Source organism: Leptonychotes weddellii, chromosome 7, assembly GCF_054177405.1.
Source record: "Leptonychotes weddellii isolate Sample4059 chromosome 7, ASM5417740v2, whole genome shotgun sequence".
Lineage (NCBI taxonomy): Eukaryota > Metazoa > Chordata > Mammalia > Carnivora > Phocidae > Leptonychotes > Leptonychotes weddellii.
In genome coordinates, this window is record NC_138375.1 from 98,559,624 (window position 1) to 98,581,381 (window position 21,758).

General features: G+C 37.4%; 1 protein-coding gene across 1 annotated transcript in view; it reads right to left on the bottom strand.

The window, feature by feature from the left end:
• IPO11 (importin 11) overlaps positions 1 to 21,758 on the bottom strand; it is a 184,589-nt gene that overhangs the window by 148,520 nt on the left and 14,311 nt on the right. The window contains exons 2-3 of the mRNA XM_081825596.1: positions 18,289 to 18,432; positions 15,342 to 15,442 (exon numbers count right to left, since the gene is read on the bottom strand). Coding sequence (XP_081681722.1) covers positions 15,342 to 15,442; positions 18,289 to 18,426 — 239 coding nt within the window. The 5' untranslated portion in view covers positions 18,427 to 18,432. The remainder of the gene's footprint in view (positions 1 to 15,341; positions 15,443 to 18,288; positions 18,433 to 21,758) is intronic.

Consider the following 21,758-nt stretch of genomic DNA (forward strand, 5'->3'; position numbering starts at 1 on the left):
AATGAACTTGAAGAAATGTCAGTGGAAAATCTCCAGACTAAAATATGAGGAAAAAATAGACTTCTAGGAGCACCTGGCTGGCTCGGTGAGTAGAACATCTGATTCTTCATCTCTGGGTCATGAGTTCAAGCCCCACAATGGGTGTAGAACTTACTTTAAAAAAAAAAAAAGGTAGAAAAAGAGAGAGAAAGGGAAAGAAAAAATGGACTTCTAGTTTCAAGGGTGTTCTAAATTGTACTAAAGGCAATTCTTTGGCAGAAGACAAATGGATCCAGATGGAAGCCCAATACCAATGAAAGAAATGAGGAACTCTAGGAAGATAAATTTAAAGAAATACTACTGCTGGGGCACCTGGGTGGCTCAGTCGTTAAGCGTCTGCCTTCGGCTCAGGTCATGATCCTGGGGTCCTGGGATTGAGCCCCGCATTGAGCCCCCTGCTCGCATCAGGCTCCCTGCTCGGCGGGAAGCCTGCTTCTCCCTCTCCCACTGCCCCCCGCTTGTGTTCCCTCTCTCGCCGTGTCTCTGTCAAATAAATAAATAAAATCTTAAAAAAAAAAAAAAAAAAGAAATACTACTGCTGGCTTTTCAGGGGAAGATAGCAGAGGAGGAGGATCCTAAGCTTACCTTCCCATGCACACAACTATGTAATACCCACATCTGGGTAAGTAACACAGGACACAACCTGAAGACTGGCAGAACAGATTCCACAACTAAATGTAGAGAACAGGCAATACTCAAGAGAGTAGGAAGGGAAAAGAGATGGTTAGGAGCAAAACGGACCTGCAAGACTGTCCAAGGGAGGGAGGGATGAGACCGGTGCAGAGAGGGAAGAGGAGCAAACCCCAGGCATGGGGGACACACACAGGGAGGATCAGTCCCCATAACTCTTGGCTTTGAAAACCAATGAGGCCTAATGACCAGTGGAGCTTATCACCAGGAACATTACAAATCAGTGGGCTAGGCCCTGGGAAAGCTGGGAAGGTGGGAGTCCCTGCCCTTAAAGAGAAAGCACAACAAATAGCCCTGCTGAGATACAGCACAGAAGCAGCAGTTTGAAAAACATCTATAGTGCCTGGGAAAGAGATTTTTGTTTACTCATCACAAAGCCTGTGATGGAGAGGCAGGGAACTTTGGGAGACTTCTATGAAAACAAAAGAGCTGGCAGGCACCATTCCCCTCCCAACCCCAGCCTAGATAAGGAGACAAATGCTGGAACCAGTCAGCACCAACATTCCCCACCTAACCTGCTAAGAGCATGCCCCACCCTGGTATTCTCCTGAGTACCTGCCCCTCCAATATGCACTTGGCTAAAGCCCATCCAAAGCAGTGCTACAAGCCTAGCAGTGGGCAAGCAGCCCCAAATGGGCCCAGAACTACTCCAAACGGACTCCCACCATTGAAAGTGAGGGGATGGAGAAATATCTATCATACAAATGAATGTCAAAAGAAAGCCAGAGTAGCAATATTTATATCAGAAAAAATAAACTTAAAAACAAAAAATGAACCAAGAGACAAAGAGGGACACTATATAATAATAAAGGGAACAATCAAACAAGAGATATAACTATCGCAAATATTTATGCACCCAACATACAAGCACCTAAATACATAAAACAGTTAATAACAAGGGCGCCTGGGTGGCTCAGTTGGTTAAGCGACTGCCTTCGGCTCAGGTCATGATCCTGGAGTCCCGGGATCGAGTCCCACATCGGGCTCCCTGCTCGGCAGGGAGTCTGCTTCTCCCTCTGACCCTCCCCACTCTCATGTGCTCTCTCTCATTCTCTCTCTGTCAAATAAATAAATAAAATCTTAAAAAAAACACAAAACAGTTAATAACAAACATAAAGGAACTAATAGATAATACAATAGTAAGGGAATTTAATATCCCACTTAGATCTATGGATATATCATCTTAACAGAACATCAGCAAGGAAATGACTCTGAATGACACACTGGAAAAGAGGGATTTAACAGACATCTTCAGAACATTCTATCCTAAAACAGAATATGGGGCGCCTGGATGGCTCAGTTGTTCAAGCGTCTGCCATCGGCCCAAGTCATGATCCCAGAGGCCTGGGATCCAGCCCTGCATCAGGCTCCCTGCTCAGCAAGGAGCCTGCTTCTCCCTCTCCCTTTGCCCCTCCCCCTGCTTGTGCTCTCTCTCTCAAATAAATAAATGATCTTTAAAACAAGAGAATAGACCCTTTTTTTTTTAAGGGAGGTTGTTTGTTTTTAAAGATTTTATTTATTTATTTGACAGAGAGAGGGACAGCGAGAGAGGGAACACAAGCAGGGGGAGTGGGAGGGGGAGAAGCAGGCTTCCTGCGGAGGCAGGGAGCCCGACATGGGGCTCGATCCCAGGACCCTGGGATCATGACCTGAGCCGAAGGCAGATGTTTAACGACTGAGCCACCCAGGTGCCCTGAGAATACACATTCTTTTCAAGTGCACACAGGACATTCTCCAGAATAGATCACATATTGGTCCACAAAACAAACCTCAACAAATACATGAAGATTGCAATCATAGCACACATATTATTTGAACATAATGATATGAAACTAGAAGTCAATCACAAGAAAAATTCTGGAAGGACCACAAATACATGGAGGTTAAATAACATGCTACTAAACAGTGAATGGCTCAACCAGGAAATAAAAGAAGAAATAAAGAAGTACGTGGAAACAAATGAAATAAAGAAAACACATTGGGGCGCCTGGGTGGCTCAGTTGGTTAAGCAACTGCCTTCGGCTCAGGTCATGATCCTGGAGCCCTGGGATCGAGTCCCGCATCGGGCTCCCTGCTCGGCAGGGAGTCTGCTTCTCCCTCTGACCCTCCTCCCTCTCATGCTCTCTGTCTCTCATTCTCTCTCTCTCAAATAAATGAATAAAAATCTTTAAAAAAAAAAAAGAAAAGAAAACACATTGGTCCAAAACCTCTGGGATACAGCAAAAGTGGTTTTAAGAGTGAAATTTATAGCAATTCAAACCTACCTCAAGAAGCAAGAAAAATCTCAGATAAACAACTTGACCTTAAACCTAAAAGAACGAGAAAAAGAACAAGCAAAACAAAACCAGCAGTAAAAAGGAAATGATAAAGATTAGAGCAGAAATAACTGATACAGAAACTAAAAAAGAAAAAAAAAGGGATGCCTGGGTGGCTCAGTCAGTTAAATGTCCGCCTTCAGCTCAGGTCATGATCCTAGCTAGGGTCCTGGGATTGAGTCCTGCATCGGGCTCCTTGCTCAGCAGGGAGCCTGCTTTTCCCTCTGCCTGCTCTGCCTGCCGCTCCCCCAGCTTGTGCGCACTCACTCTCTCTGACACATAAATAAAATCTTAAAAAAAAGAAAAAAAAAAAAAAAGCAATAGAACAGATCAATGAAACCAGGAGCTGGTTCTTTGAAAACAATTAATAAAATTGATAAGCCTCTAGCCAGACTTATCAAGAGAGAAAAGGACTCAAATAAAGAAAATCACAAATGAGAGAAGAGCAGTAACAATCAACCCACAGAAACACAATTATAAGAGAATATATTAAAAGTTAGATGCCCCAAAATTGGACAACATAGAAGAAATAGATAAATTCCTAGAAATATATAAAGTACCAAAACTGAAAAGGAGGAAATACAAAATTTGAACAGACCAATAACCAGCAAAGAAATTGAGTCAGCAATAAAAAAAACTCCCAACAAAGACCAGGACCAGGTGGTTTCATAGGCAAATTCTACCAAAGATTTAAAGAAGAGTTAACACCTATTCTTCTCAAACTATTCTAAAAGAAAGAAAAGGAAGAACACTTCCAAATTCATTCTATGAGGCCAGAATTTGTTTGGTAACAAAACCAGATAAAGACACTACAAAAAAACAGAACTACAGGCCAATATCCCTGATGAACATGGATGCAAAAAATTTCAATAAACCAAATTCAACAATACATTAAGAAAAACATTCACCACTATCAAGTAGGATTTATCCCTGGGTTGCCAGAGTGGTTCCATATGCGCAGATCAATCAATGTAATACATCACATCACTAGGAGAAAGGATAAGAACCCTTCCATCATTTCAAAAGATGCAGGAAAACCAGGTGACAAAGTACAACATCCATTCATGCCAAAAACCCTCAACAAAACAGATTGAGAGAGAACATACCTCAACAAAATAAGGATCATCTATGAAAAACCCACAACTAACATCATTGTTAATGGGGAAAAATTAACAGTTTTTCCTCTAAAGTCAGAAACAAGACATAGATGTCCACTCTCACCACTTTTTTTCAACACAGTACTGGAAGTCCTACCTAGAACAATCAGAAGAAAAAAAAAGATATAAAAGACTTCCAAATTGGTAAAGAAAAGGTAAAACTTTCACTCTTTGCAGATGACATAATATATACAGAAAACCCAAAAGCCTCATCCAAAAAACTACTAGAAGCGATAAATGAATTCAGTAAGATCGCAGGATACAAAATCAACGTACAGAAATCTGTTGCATTTCTATACACCAAGAATGAAGCAGCAGAAAGAGAAATTAAGAAAACAATCTCAGGGCACCTGGGTGGCTCAGTTGGTTAAGCGACTGCCTTCGGCTCAGGTCATGATCCTGGAGTCCCTGGATCGAGTCCCGCATCGGGCTCCCTGCTCGGCGGGGAGTCTGCTTCTCCCTCTGACCCTCTCATGCTCTATCTCATTCTCTGTCTCAAATAAATAAATAAAATCTTTAAAAAAAAAGAAAACAATCTCATGTACAACTGCTTCCCAAATAATAAGATAGCTAGGAATAAACTTAACCAAAGAGATGAAAGACTGGTACTTTGAAAACTACGAAACATTGATGAAAGAAACTCAAGATGACACAAAGAAACAGAAAGACATTCCATGCTCATGGACTGGAAGAATAAATATTCTTAAAATGTCTATACTACCCAAAGCAATCTACACACTGAATGCACTTCTCATCAAAATCCCAACAACATTTTTCACAGAACTAGAACAAAGAGACTCCTCCCCCAAGTAGTGGAGAAGATAACCACACACACCAGTCTGAATGTAGCGCAGCACTAGATTGGGGGCAGACATCTGCTGATTGTGGGCCCCACCCAGCAACAAAAGCTTCTCAGAGGAAACCCAGGAAGAGCATCCTGAAGTTTGGTGCTACCAAATCTCTGACAAATGCCTGGTCTACCTCAACTCAAGCCCAAGGCAGCCCCATATTGGCCCACTAAATACAAAGATACCAAACCCTGTCCACAACATGCAAATAAAACCACTGCAGGTGACTGAACTGAAGGCAAACACAGCTCAGTCACAACAGGAGAGTGTATGCAACACACATCGGAGACACCACTGAGGCGCCAGGTTCTGGTGAACAAGAAATTGTACTAAAGGGCAATACAGAATCTCTTCTTCAAAAGGCCACTATTTTCAAAAGCAGGAGGGGTGGCTGACTTTCCTAACACACAGAAAGAGACACAGAGAGTTAGACAAAATGAGGAGACAGAGGAATGTGTCCCAACTGAAAAAACAGGGCAAAATCACAGCAAGAGAGCTAAACAAAATGGAGATAAGTAATATGCCTGATAGCTTAAAGTAATGATCACAGCTACTCAATGGACTTGATAAGAGTGGAGGACTTCAGTGAGACTCTTAACAAGGAGATAGAGAACATAAAAAAGAACCAAGCAGAGATGAAGAACTCAATAAATTAAAGTAAAAATTCACTAGATGGAATAAATAGTAGACTAGAGGAAGCAGAAGAATGGATCAGCAACCTGGAGAAGAGTAATGAAAAGCAATCAAGGTGAACAGGAGAGAAGGAAAAAATTTTAAAATGAAAATGACTAAGGGAATTCATTGACACCAGCAAGCATAGTAACACTCACATTATAGGAATCCCAGAAAGAGAAGAGAGAGAAAAGGGGGCAGAAAATGTATTTGAAGAAGTAATAGCTGAAAACTTCCCAAATCTAGGGAAACAGATATCCAGATCCAGGAGGCACAGCAGGCTCCCAGAAGAAACGACCCAAAAAGGTCCACATCAAGACAAATGCTAATTGAAATGGCAAAAAGCAGTGATGAGAGATGTGTAAAATCAGCAAGAAAAAAGAAAACAATTACGTACAAGGGAAAACCCCACAAGGCTATAATCGGGATTTTCCAGCAGAAACTCTGCAGGCCAGAGAAAGTGGCAGGATATATTCAAAATGCTGAAAGGAAAAAAAAAACTGCAACCAAGAACACTCTATCCAGTAAGGCTGTCACTCAGAATAGGACAGATAAAGAGTTTCCCAGACTAAGGAACTCATGACCACTAAATCAGCCCTACAAGAAATGTTAAAAGGGACTCTGAGTAAAAAAGAAAGACTGTAAGTAGGAGTAAAAGTACGACAGAAAAAAGCAGTAAAATTAAGTATATCTATAAATATCAGTCAAAGGACTCACAAAATAAAAGGATGTAACATGACACCAAATACCTAAAACCTAGAGAGCAGAGTAGTAAATCAAGAATGGGTTCAAACTTTAGCAACCATCAACTTAAGATAGACTGCTATATGCAAAAGATATCATATATAAATCTAATGGTAACCACAAATCATAAAATGGTAATACACATGCATAAAATAAAGAGAAAGAAAACAAGTATTATCACTAAAGAAAGCCAGCAAACCATGAGAGAAAAAAGCAAAAGAAAGGAACAGAGAAGAACTACAAAAACAACTATAAAACAAGTAACAAAATGGCAATAAGTACATACCTATCAATAATTACTTTAAATGCAAATGGACTACACATTCCATAATCGAAAGACATGGGGTGACAGAATGGATAAAAAAGTAAGACCCATCTACATGCTGCCTTCCAGAGACTCATTTCAGACCTGAAAACATACTTGAAAGTAAAGGGATGGAAAAGCATTTATCATGCAAACGGTTGTCAAAAGAAAGCTGGGGTAGCAATATTTGTATCAGACAAGAAAGACTCTAAAACAAACCCTGTAATAAGAGACAAAGGACACTTTACAATCATAAAGTGAACAATCCAACAAGAAGATATAACAAGGGGGGCTTGGGTGGCTCAGTCAGTTAAATGTCTGCGTCCAGCCCAGGTCATCGTATAGGGGTCCTCGGATCGAGCCCTGCACTGGGCTCCCTGCTCAGCAGGGAGTCTGCTTCTCTCTCTCCCTCTTCCTCTGCCACCCACCCCCAGCTCATGCTTTCTCTCTCAGGCTCTCTCTCTCTCACTCTCATGCTCTCTCTCTCAAATAAATAAACAAAATTAAAAAAATAAAAAGATTTAACAACTGTAAATATTTATGCCCCCAACATGGGAGCACCCAAATACTTAAAGCAGCTAATAACTAACACAAAGGAAGTAACTGACAGTAATACAATTAACAGTAAGGGACTTTAACACTCCAATTACATCAATGGACAGATCATCCAAACAGAAAATCAACAAGGCAACAGTGACTCTATATGAGACATGGGACCAAATAGACTTAACAGATATATTCTGAACATTCCATCCTAAAGCAGCAGAATACACATTCTTTTCAAGTGCACATGCAACATGATCTTCAGAACAGATCACCTACGAGGCCACAAAAGAAGCTCAACAAATTAAAAAATACTGAAGTCATACCAGGCATCCTTTCTGAGCACAATGCTATGGAACTAGAAATCAATCACAAGAAGAAATCTAGAAAGAACACAAATAACAGGGAAGTTAAATAACATACTACTAAACAATGAATGGGTCAACCAAGAAATTAAAGAGGAAATAAAAAAATACACAGACATGAAAATGAAAACACAATGGTCCAAAATCTCTGGGATGCAGCAAAAGCTGTTCTAGGAGGGAAGTTTATAGTCACACAGGCCTACTTCCAAGAAGCCAGAAAAGTCTCAAATAAGCAACCTAACCTTACATCTAAAAGAGCTAGAAAACAAACAAACAAAAAACCCCAATGAGTAGAAGGAAGGAAATAATAAAGATTGGAGCAGAAATAAATGAAATAGAAACTAAAAAAAAAATAGAACACATCAATGAAGTCAGGAGTGCATTCTTTGAAAAGATCAACAAAACTGATAAACCTCTAGCCAGGAAAAAAAAAAAAAGAAAGACAGAGGACTCAAAATCAGAAGTGAACGAGAATAACCAACACCACAGAAATACAAAATATTAAAAGAGAATATTATGAAAAATTAAATGCCAACAAAATGGACAACTTAGAAAAAAATGTATAAATTCCTAGAAATATACTTCCCAAAACTGAATCAGGAAGAAATAACAAAATTTTTTAAAGACTGATTGTCAGGAATGAAACTGAATCAGTAATTAAAAAACTCCCTACAAGCAAAAGTCTAGTATCAGATGGCGTCATAGGTGAATTCTATCAACACAGCAAAGATTAATACCCATTCTTCTCAAACTATTCCAAAAAATGGAGGAGGGAAGCTTCCAAATTCATTCTATGAGGCCAGCATTACCCTAATACCAAAACCAAATAAAGACACTACAAAAAAAGAGAACTACAGGCCAAAATCTCTGGTGAACATAGATGCAAAAGCCTCAACAGAATATTAGCAAACCAAATCCAACCATACATTAAAAATTCATTTGCCAAATTCAAGTGGGATCTATTCCTGAGATTCAAGGGTGCTTCAGTATTTACAAATTAAGCAACATGGTGCACCTGGGTGGCTCAGTCGTTGGGTGTTTGCCTTCGGCTCAGGTCATAATCCCAAGGTCCTGGGATCGAGCCCCATGTGGGGCTCCCTGCTCCGCGGGAAGCCTGCTTCTCCCTCTCCCACTCCCTGCTTGTGTTCCCTCTCTCGCTGTGTCTCTCTCTGTCAAATAAATAAAATCTTTAAAAAAAAAAATCAAGCAACATGATACATGACATAAGAGAAAGATAAAGACCATATGATCCTTTCAGGAAATGCAGAAGCATATGTCAAAGCACAACATTCATTCATGATAAAATCCCTCAACAAAATAGGTTCAGGGAGAACATATCTCAACATAATAAAGGCCTTCTATGAAAAACCCACAGCTAATATCATCTTCAATGGTGAAAAACTGAAAGCTTTTCCCCTAAGATCAGGAACGAGATAAGGATGTCCATTCTCACCAATTTTATTCAACACAGTACTGGAAGACCCAGCCATAACAATCAGACAAGAAAAAGAAAAGACCTGCAAATTGGTAAGGAAGTAAAACTTTCACTATGTGCAGATGACATGATACTATACATAGAAAACTCTAAAGACTCCACCAAAAAACTACTAGAACTCATAAAAAATTTCTGTAAAGTCGCAGGATACAAAATCAATATACAGAAATCTGGTCTATTTCTATAAACTAATAATGAGTAGTAGAAAGAGAAATTTTAAAAATCCCATTTACAACTGCACCAAAATAATAAAATACCTAGGAATAAACTTAGCCAAGGAGATGAAAGACCTGTACTATGAAAACTATAAAACACTTACGAAAGAAATTGAAGAGGACACAAAGAAATGGAAAGATATCCCATGCTCATGGATTGGGAGAATTTTCTCAAAATGTCCATACTACCCAAAGCAACAAAGCAATCTACAGACTGAATGCAATCCCTATCAAAATACCAACAGCATTTTTTCACAGACCTAGAACAAATAATCCTAAAATCTGTTCTGAGCCACAAAAGATTCTAAGTAGCCTAAGCAATATGTGAAAAAGGACAAAACTGGAGGTATCACAATCCCTGGTTTCAAGATACACTACAAAACTGTAATAATCAAACCGGTATGGTAATGGCACAAAAAGAGACACATAGATCAATAGACACATGGAATAGAAAAGAGCCCAGAAAGAAACCCACAATTATATGGTCAATTAATCTTTGACAAAGGAGGCAGGAATGTGCAATGGGAAAAAGCGTCTTCAACAAATGGTGCTGGGAAAACTGGACAGCTACATGCAAAAGAATGAAACTGGACCACTTTCTTACACCATCCCAAAAATAAACTCAAAATGGCTAAAAGACCTAAATGTGAGACCTGAAACCGTAAAAATCCCACAATAGAGCAGAGGAAGTAATTTCTCTGACACTGGGCATAGCAAAATTTTTCTAGATGTTCCTCCTGAGGAAAGGTAAACAAAAACAAATACTACTGGGACTACAAGAAAACAAAAAGCTCCTGCAGAATGAAGGAAACAATTAATAAAACTAAAAGACAACTTTCTGAATGGGAGAAGATATTTGGAAATGATATATCCGATAAAGGGTTAGTATTCAAAATCTATAAAGAACTTACACAACTCAACACATTAAAAAAAACAAATAATCCAATCAAAACATGGGCAGAAGACACAAAAAGACATTTCTCCAAAGAAAACACACAGATGGCCAATAGACACACGAAAAGATGCTCAATATCCCTAATCATCAGAAAAATGCAAATGAAAACCACAATGAGATTTCACCTCTCATACGTGTCAGAATGGTTAAAATCAAGAACACAGGAAACAAGTGTTGGCCAGAATGTGGACAAAAAGGAACCCTTGTGCACTGTTGATGGGAATGCAAACTGGTGCAGACACTATAGAAAACAGAATGGTGTTTCTACAAAAAATTAAATACAGAATTACCATATGATGCAATAATTCTGCCACTGGCTCTTTACACAAAGACTACAAAGACACTAATTCAAAAAGTTATTTGCACTCCTATGTTTACTGCAGCATTATTTATAATAGCCATAGAAGCAGCCCAAGTGTCTACTGATAGATGACTGGATAAATATGTGGAAAACACACACACACACACACACACACACACACTGGATAAATATGTGGAAAACACACACACACACACACCAGATACTACTCAGCCATAAAAAAGAATGAAATCTTGACGTTTACAACAACATGGATGAATCCAGAGAGTATAATGCTTAGCCAAATTAGCCAGTCTGAGAAAGACAAATACCAGATGATTTCACTCATATGTGTAATTTAAGAAACAAAACAGAACAAGAGAGACAAACCAAGGAACAGTCTTAACTATAGAGAACAAACTGGTGGTTACTAGAGGAGAGAAGGTTGGGGGAATGGGTGATATGATTAAGATGAAGGGGATTAAGAGTACACTTATCATGATGAGCACTGAGTAATGTACAGAAATGCTGAATCACTGTATTATACACCTGAAAGTAATGTAACACTATATTTTAACTATACTGGAATTAATTTTTTTTTAAAAAAAGGGATACTACTGGCAAAATAATACAAAATAGTATGTTGTAAAGTATTCAACCACAACAAAAAGAAAAGACAGGAAGGCATAAATGGAGTCAAAGTATTGTAAGGTTCTTATGTTACCTAGAAAAAGTAAACTACTAATATAAGGCTAGGCTCTAATAAGTCAAGGATGCATATTATAAGCTCTAGAAAAATCACTTGGGTAATAAAGTGTCTTAATAACCCTGGGGGGGAAAACTGAGTAACAAAAAATTTCCTGAATAATCCAAAGGAGGGAAAGAAAAAGGGGGGAGGAAATCAAATGATAAACAACTAGGGGATGATGGCTTTAACCCCAACTTTATCTCTAATTACAACAAATGTAAATCAACATAATACTAAAATTAAAAGACAACATTTATCAAATTGGATAAAAAACAAAACCCAACTACTTGCTGCTTATACAAGGGATATTTTAAATAGAAAAACAAAGAAACACTTAAAGAAAAAAGCAGAACAAGATATACCATGCAGCCATAAGATGGCTGATGTGTCTGTATTAAAATCAGACAAACTAAACTGGAAGCCTAAACACATTACTAGAAATAAAGAGGAACATTTCATAATGAGGACAAGGTCAATTCCACAAAAACATAATGACCCTTAACTTATATGACCTGAGTAGTATAGCCTCAATATACGGAGAGCAAAAACAGAATGTAAAGAACAAATAGCCAAGTCCATAATTATACCTGGAGATTAACCTACCTCTCTCAGAAAATGATGAAAAAGGTGGCAACAAAATCAGTAAGGATAGAGAAGACGTGAATAGCGTTAAGTGATAAATATGACGTAACTGACCTATATCAAACATTACAATCCACAACAGCAAAACACACATTCCTCTCAAGGGCACATAAAACATTTACCAAAGTACCAAATGCTGAGATAACTAAACAAGACAGTACATTTCAAAGAATGAAATCAGTAACAAAAAAAATAACTAAAAAGCCCCACATGCCAGAAATTAAGCAATATACTTCTAATTAACCCATGGGTCTAAAAAGAAATCACAGGAAGAATTTTAAAATATTTTTTAACTGAATGGTAACAAAACTGAATTAAAGCTAAGATTACAAGAAAAGCCCTAATGTTTTAAATGCATATATAAGAAGTAAAAATCAATTATCTATGCTTCCACTTCAAAAACCTAGAACACTGCAAATTAAATCCAAAAAAGTAATAGGGAGTACATCAAGCCTTCGGAAGTATAACAACTAAAGCAAAGACAGGCCAGAGGACAAAAGAGAGAATCCAAACACAGACCGTTCCAGGTGCAAGTCCTGATCCCTGACACGGGAACCACAGAAATGAGACAGGGCAAGAGTGATGGCTGCTTGGCCTCCTTCGCATACACCCCTTACCAGAAATCACTTCCAGACAGATGTGAAACATAACACAAAGCTTCTAGCAGAAAACCGAGATTATTTTCATAATCTTGGAAGGAGCAAAATTTTTGTAAATGGGCCCCAAAAGAATTAAATATAAAACTAGCTAAATTGAACCTCATTAAAATTAAGAATTTCTCTTCATCTAAAAACATAAGAAACTGACGGGCACATGACAAAGCAGGAGGAAATATTTTCAGTACATAGTTTCAACAAAGGACCTATGTCCAAAATACATACAAAATCCCACAAATCAATAAGATAACCCATTTTTTTATGTACAAATGGCAGGCCCTTCATAAAACAGGACATCCAAATGACTAATAAGTATATGAAAAAGGTACTCATAGTTCATCAGAAAAATGGGAAAGCTACCAAAATGACAGATCAGACCAAGCGTGCTATAAGAATGTGAAGCAAAAAGCCAACACTGATATGCTGCAAATACTAACACTTTGAAAACCAAGTGATAGTATCTACTAAAGCTGAATATACACCCGGCCATCCATGACAATAAAATGCACACTTATGTGCAATATGATACACAAAAGAGTTTTCAAAGAAGCATTATTTTTAATAGCCAAAAGCTAGGAACAACCTTAATGCCCATCAACAGAACAAATAGATACGTGATGGTCCTAAAATGGAAGGTCTTACTCGTAGCTAAGAGTGAGCTTCTCATGCAACTACATGGATAAATCTCACAGGTGTAATCCTGAATAAAAGTCAGACACAAAAACAACATATACTATAAGACTTCCATTTATATGACGTTCAGAAACAGGTAAAAACTAATCAAAATAGTGAGAGATGTTCAAATGCTGCTGGAGAGAGGGTGGATAGGTGACTGTGAGGGGCAGGTGGGAGGCTTCTAGGGCGCCAGTCATGTTCCACCTAGTTCCATGGGGTAGTTACACGGATGTGGCCACATTACCAACATTCTAACTCTACCCACCATTTGTGCACTTTTTCAGTTATGTTATATATTACACTTCCGTAAAAGTTTCTTTAAACCTTAACAGCGAGTAAACAAATGAGCAAACAAGATTAACATTCAGGTGAAAAGAATGAATGCCTAAGGCAAGTCTGTGCTTTCCCATGAGAAAGGATCTCTTAAATCCTTTTATAACTGTGCCGTACCCGTGAAATCATGTTTTCTACCAAAATCTTTTGCTTCAAGCTTGAAATTCAAGTTTTCTTCTATGTCAGGAAGCCAGGTTCAAGAGTTTTCATAATTTTAACTAAGAGAATATAATACAATGATTAGCTACCAATAAGAGAATATAATACAATGATTAGCTACCAAGATAGTGAATACGCAAAAAAATATGTACATGTTAAAGAAACAAGCTATTAACCTAGAGAAAAGTTAACACTGCACCTTTAATTTCATGCACATACTATCATTAGATGAATTCAGATTACACTCCAAGCAGAAACTGTAGAGTATCTAATTAATTAGGACCCAGTTAAAGTTGCACTGTATATAGTAATAATATATAAGCTTAAATTAATCCTCATTCTATGAAAACAGTGGTGGGGCATGAACTACATAAGATGAAACTTAGACAAGAACACAAACAAGCAGATGTTTTAAGTGTGCTATATTTAAATGAATTCTGTAACTAATCTTTGCTCCCTGCACTTTGGAAGCCATCTAAAATGTAACTGGACACAGCAGGAGAGAAGTATGCACTGCTGTGATGGTTCCAGGAACTCAGTCACACAATTGCTCATCACTAAATACTTATGAATTCTAAAATAAGACAAAGGGTTTGCTTTACATTACAGTATCCTAAGTGCAGCCTTAAAATATTCTAGTTGCTTCTGATATTATTCAAGGGCATATTTTATATGCACCTTGAAGTCCTCTGACAGATTTATGGTTTTTAAAGGACTTACGAATATAAGAACATAAAGAGCTACAGTGCCATCTACTGGAGAACAAAGACCATGTTACTTTTTTGGCAAAGTTCACTATATTCTATCAAACAAATTCCAGAGTCATGTCTACATTGCATTTCCATCAATCATATAACATGTCATTAACTATTAAGAGAAATCTGTTCGTTTAACCATCTACGGAGCAATTACAACCGAATCTGATGAGATTACAAATGTCTACTACCCCATTCCCACCCACAAAGGAAATTATGCAGAAGACTTGGAAATTAATATCCAGCTGGCTCAGAAAGGACCTGGGATTTCCTTCTCAATGACTTTTTTCCAAATTCCTAACTAACCTCATATTTCTCTTAAAAAAAAAAAAAAAGACTTCTTTCAACATGACTCATTCACTCAGCATTTGTTTTGTATCCATAATATTAGATATCCTCAAAAGCAGAGGACAACAAGAAATCCCCAATATCCCTCCCCAAATAAAAAAACTCATGGAGAAAAGCAATAATATGAACAATGACTTATGCAAAACACTTTACTTCTTCAGTAGTTAACACATTTTTCTTTTAAGTATCACATGCTTCACGAACATGAATGTCACCCTCCAAAGGGACCGTGCTAACCTTCCCTGCACTTCCAATTTTAGTATGTGTGCTGAAATAAGCACAAATGCATCCTGCCATGTAAAGAATAAAGATTAATAGGAACGTTCTTATACCTCCCTGAATCTAGAAAGGATTACATTGGGAAAGGAAGAGTGACGGAACTTACTGAGGCGCTACACGTCTCCAGTAACGATCAATTCCATTCTTAAAATACAGCACAGCAAGCCACCTTACATTTATATCCAGAGTGTGGTTTGTGAAAATATTCTGTAAATAAAAAACACAGTATTAAAATGAACATGTCATAAGTTAAATTACTATACCGATATTAAAGTACAGATAATACTTTATATGCTTCACTTAAATTTTATCACTACAGAGATTATATATTCTAAGTATCTATAGCTCTACAATTCATATGAGAAAGCATACCTGGTAGAAGTATGTTAATTTTTTAAGCTGAGTAATAAATATCTGGGACTCATTAAATTAGTCTACCTGTAGGTATGTTTGAAAATTTTCCAAATAAAAAATTAAACTCAGAAACAAACCTAATCATGTATCACAACCTACACACGTACAAAACACTGAAATAAACACCTTCTCAATTAAAAAAAAAAAAATAGACCCGCCAAAGCATACATTCAAAGATTCTAAGGAGTCAAAACCCCTGGATTCTTAGCACATGCTATGAAATAAACTATTTCAAAGTATCCTCCTTATCAAAACAATTATGCTTACAAATAAGTATGGCAGCAGAACATTAACCCAAATACAGGCAGTCCTTGTTTTGCAGAGCAGTGGGAGATCATAAAAATGACTGTGCAAGCTAAACATGCAACAAGATCTTAATCATCAAGGTGAAAATTACAATTGTTCTGTGACCTTTACACATTTTTACCAAAAATTTATTAACATTATCAAAAATTTATAACATATTTGTAATTGGAAATAAAAATAAAACAAATATTAACACTGTAATTTAAAACATGACCAAAACAGAATTAAAGTATTTTATTTCCTTATAAAAAATGTACCTAAAATAGTGGGTACATAGCAAACACAGGAATATGTTAATTGACTGAAACTGCACTACACCTCAGACCAAAAACAACTCAAATCCCCAGAGGTGACCTCTTAAACACAACCTTGTGTGAGAAAACCTCAAAATCAAAACAATGATGTAGATATATATTCCTTACTATAAAAAAAACACTGCATGTAAACTATCTAAAAACAGGTATGTATAATTCCATTTTTAGAAAATCATGTACATACACAAAAAAAAAAAGATTACAAGGATAGTTGTGTAATGCCCACTTACTCCTTAACACCCCTGACAACGAAGTCGGAGACCTTCTTTTGGGTTATCTTTGCAAAGAATGGTCTTCTCCCACCATATTAATCACATTCGATTTTAACACTTAACATGTCTACCTTCCACAACAGACTTTGTCATAAATATCCATGGAGCAAATGAACAAATGAATGGAGGTAATGTGGGAATACTATGGAAAGATGGTGGATATTAGCCTGTGTCAGCTGCACTTGGGTAACCAAGGAAAGTCAAGCTGCAGGTGTAAATCCAAGTAGAAATATTCCTTAAGTATTTTGAACAATAGGACTGGAACACAAATCTGAGGATCAAATGTACAAATTCAGGACCTCCAAACTAAAAAGAACAGCTAAGGCTACAACAGATTAAAAGTGCCAAGACAGTGAGTTGAGGAAAAAATTAAAAATTCCTGCCTTTAACTTAACATTTTCCATCTATTATAAATACAATCTACTCCATCTAAAGCAATTTTACTACCCCTCTAAGAAGAAAAGCAGAGTTAATAAATATAAAAACAAAAGGCTTAGGCACTTAATATTATTAATAATTCATACAATGCACAAAAAGTCAATAGTTAAAAGACTATTGGTTTTTTTAAGGTCTAGGAGTAACCAAAGTAAGAAACACCAAAATGTTTTATATTTTGGCCTAAAAAAAACACAAGGCTAATTATACAGCATGTTCATTTAAAAAAGCATACGAAAAATAAGGAGACTCAGAAATATTCTAAAGATTTATACTGCACCCAAATTTTACAAACATGATACTGGGATTATCCAAATAAGGACAGAATATTTTCTTTATCTTTAAAAATCAATGTTTTAAAGAAAAAAAATTTTTTTATTCAATCTGGTTTTTTTACCTTTTTTCTACGAAGCCAAATACCCAAACTGCATGTTATGTTCAGAATATCAAGTATGACTCTAGACATGACCAGCATCTTCTTAAGTTTACCAAATAACTCAAATATTTTAGCCATGAAGTAAAAAAACACGTCTGTCAACTTCCACAATTTTCTATTTTTACAAGATACAGTGAACAGTTTACTTTGCATTTGCAACCCAGTACCAAAACTCAATCAGTTTGTGATCCAACTGGTAGCTCACTGCCCTTGCCAAAAGCAAATCTCAAACGTTAACCAGAATTCTAAAATTGTCAGGGGAAAAAAAAAAATCAGAAAGACCCTCAATACAAAAAGACATTCTTTTATTCTGGCATCGAGAAAATAATTTTGATTAACCAAAAGCTTTGAACTCCTAGTAAAGTTTAGTTAAAGCATATACTGTTAATTACCATACTCTTTTCCATTTTCACCCAGGAAAAGACCAATGTGTCAAGAAAACGAAATTTTTAGAAGGGGCAAAGAAAACCATGCTTTGAAGTAACACAGTGAGCAAGGTAGACCAAACTGATGCTGCATGGGGAGACCTGAACAACTCTGACAACATAAATTAACTGGGGCAAGAATGAAGACAAAACAGGAAAGTGTACTACGTACAGTCCTGAGGTCAGCATTAACATGCTAAAACAGAGTATCAGCATAGTGCTGCCTTCTGAGCAGAAACAACCAATACCCTGCTCACTTTTTTATTCAACAATCAACAAACATTTCAACACCCTCAAGAGTCACGCCCTGAATTAATAAATGGCAGTGGCAATGACATTTAGATCAGCTTCACTAAAGTAAACCACCAATACAAGTAGATTCTTAGAACAATTAAAATAACAGTGTCTCATTTTATTAAAAATAATAGTAAACTATTTTAGAACAACTTACCAGCAACACTGAATAGAAACCTGGCTGTGTCTCCCACTGTTTCAACTGCTCCTCTGCTGGTTTTAACACAGCGGTATCCTGACTGGTGGCCTGTGTTAAGACCTGAAGAACAACAGTGCTGGCACTATTGAGATCCATGGAAACCTGGTAACGATACGTTAACATACTTGAATAAACATACATAAAAAACTAATAGTAACACAGAGAAAAAGCGTCAATGTTCTGAATTACTCCCTTACTTCAATCATTCACCTACTCTTCACGTTTCTGCTGGATTTCTATTTTTACTATGTTATCACCGATACTCTAAAATTCCAGTAATTCAAATCGCTTTTGCTTAAATCAATTTATCATTTTTTTTAAGTTTTTTTTTTTTATTTTAAAGATTTTATTTATTTGAGAGAGAGAGAGAGAAACAGCATAAGAGGGGAGAGGATCAGAGGGAGAAGCAGAGTTCCCTGCTGAGCCGGGAGCCTGACGCGGGACTTGATCCCAGGACCCCGGGATCGTGACCTGAGCTGAAGGCAGTCACTTAACCAACTGAGCCACCCAGGTGCCCTTAAGATTTTTATTTATTTGTCAGAGAGAGAAAGAGAACACAAGCAGGGGGAGGAACAGGCAGAGGGAGAAGCAGGCTCCCTGCTGAGCAAGGAGCTGGATGCGGACTTGATCCCAGAACCCTGGGATCATGACCTGAGCTGAAGGCAGACGTTTAACTGACTGAGCCACACAGGCATTCCCAAATCAATTTATTTCTGATGGAAACTGCCTTCATTGTCCCATAAATAGAAGGTAATAGTAAACGGAGAACAAACAAGAAACTCACACACAAAACCCAAAGCTACTTAACTCTGATGGAAACTGCCTTCATTGTCCCATAAATAGAAGGTAATAGTAAACGGAGAACAAACAAGAAACCCACACACAAAACCCAAAGCTACTTAATTCTGATTGAGTATCACCATGTGCCTAAGACTAAGCACAATGCCTTCTGTCTTAAGGAGATTAATAAGTGTTATAAAAGAATTAACCACTATATCCCTAGTTAAGATCAAAAGAAGAAAAATGAAAAAGTTCTTTGACTCATTGCTAAATGCCTCAGAACATCATCTTATATGCCACCAAAAATATGTGTCTATAAGTTAAAAGACAAACGTATAGTCAAGAAATACTGTGGGGGAAAAAATGGACTAAGTCAACAAATACAAAATATAATATAAAAATAGAAGCCCTAAGTTAGAAAGGATCTTAAGAGTTGTATCATCTAATCCTATACCAGGTCATCTGAGGCCATTCCAAAAGTTCATTTAGCAATTTACTGAATTCTCTAGCATTGTTCCTAATCACCCCCAAAACAGTACACAACTGTATACTTACCCAAGTATGTCTAATTGTTCACAATACACTTATATGAAGTATATAAGATTAAAATTAAAAGCTAAAAGTAGACAGAAAATAAACCTCAGTGCAGAAGTGACTGAGAATTAGCTTTGTGATTGTAGTTGTATCTAAAACTGAAAACTGGGGCGCCTGGGTGGCTCAGTTGGTTAAGCGACTGCCTTCGGCTCAGGTCATGATCCTGGAGTCCCGGGATCGAGTCCCGCATCGGGCTCCCTGCTCGGCAGGGAGTCTGCTTCTCCCTCTGACCCTCCTCCCTCTCATGCTCTCTGTCTCTCATTCTCTCTGTCTCAAATAAATAAATAAAAAAAATAAAAAAAATAAAAGCAGCGAACAAAGCAGTTTCCCTGGCTTCATGACACTTACATTCTAGTAGAAGTGATTTCTGTTTTAAAAAAAAGGGCAAGAAAAAAAACAGAGGTAGTAATATGAAGAAAATACAATCATGTTAAACATCAACTGCAAGTTTCCACTGGTTATTCAGGAAGGGTTTCTCTTAAATGACATTTACAAAAGACATGAAAGACAAGAGACCCAGGCATGCAAAGATCTGAAAACAGAGCTCCAGACAGACAGGGAAAATAATGGAAAACAAGGCCTCAGGATTAGAAACAAACTTAAGAAGGCCAGTATAATTGACACTTAATGAGAAAAAGGGAAAATGGAACCAGATGAGGTTGAAGAAGTAGGCAGGAACAGATCATGTATGACCTTCTAGGAGAAAAAAAGGGTCTTGACTTTTATACGTGTACCAAAAAAGCCAGTGGAAGAACATGTGAATATATGAACATGTGAACATAATAGACAAAAGGTTCTACCAGAATTCATCCCCACTCAACCCTACCCTTCAAGAAAAAAGAAAAAGGCCATGTCCGTGGTTGAACTGGTGACTGACAGATCTCTTCCTTTTAAAGGTCTGTTTATTTCTTCACTGCATTTAGCAAATTATCTATGGGTGACACTTGGACACATTGGGAATATTCTGTTCCCCCACAGATGTTCTTTCACCTATTGGTTTTAACATTTTAGGAGCTACTACTTGAAAAATAAGATCACTGATTATTGTCAACCTCCAGAGAAATTTTTAACTACAGCAAAAATTGTGCAGAGCACTCACATACACACATATCTTCACACTTGTCTGGACTTTCTCAGCAAGGCAATCCTTAAGTCCATATATTTGTATCGTTTATGCTTTGCTTTACACTCACCATTCACCTGTTCTAATGGAAGCTGCGAGAGCTTCCATCTCTACCTCCCTCCAGTATCTTGCTCCATCCAGGTCCTCCATAGAAGCATATACCCTGTCCCTCCGCCCCCCGCTTTTGAACCTTGTTTCCAAAAAGCCCATCCAGCCTGGGACAAAGAGTGAGCTCTTTGTTCATATATTTCTGGAGAAGCAATTTTGTGCCAAGCACTATGATCGTTGTTAGGATGGTAAGAACCAGAAAGGTCCCTTTCTCTACCCAAATTCTGGGAGATAATGAAGCTGGAAGCAGAGAACTATTCTAATCATTAAAACAAACTGTAAAAAGTAAGATTTTAGAATACTGGTTGGAATCCAGAGTGTATTTCCTCCACAGAAACAATACCATGAGTGGTTCATCTAATGAGTAAAAGGCTTTTAGGTCAGAGAAAGAAACCACCATTTAGACCTTCTACTGGAAAGATTACTAAGTGCTAATTAACTTATAAAGGAAACTTTAAAGGGCAATCAGTTCCTAAATTGCAGATTAAATGCATCATCAAAAATAACGATTCAGGAATGACAGACCTATAATAGATTATTTAAAATACTACATTGCTAGAGCCTATTAAATTTTTTAAAGATGCCATAACAAGACTATAAAAGCAAATCCAGAATGTGGAATAATATCACTGTTTTATAAGAGGAAGAACTTACAGCTATCAACAGAGTTGTCCAGGGTCAGGTAGCAAACTAGGACATGGCAGAGGGAGGCCTGATAACCAAATCTCTGGGACACAAGCTCTCTGTATTAGAATAGAAAAGGGCCTCACCACACCACCCGACTTCCCCAACACCTACAAACACACCGTGTTCTCACATGATA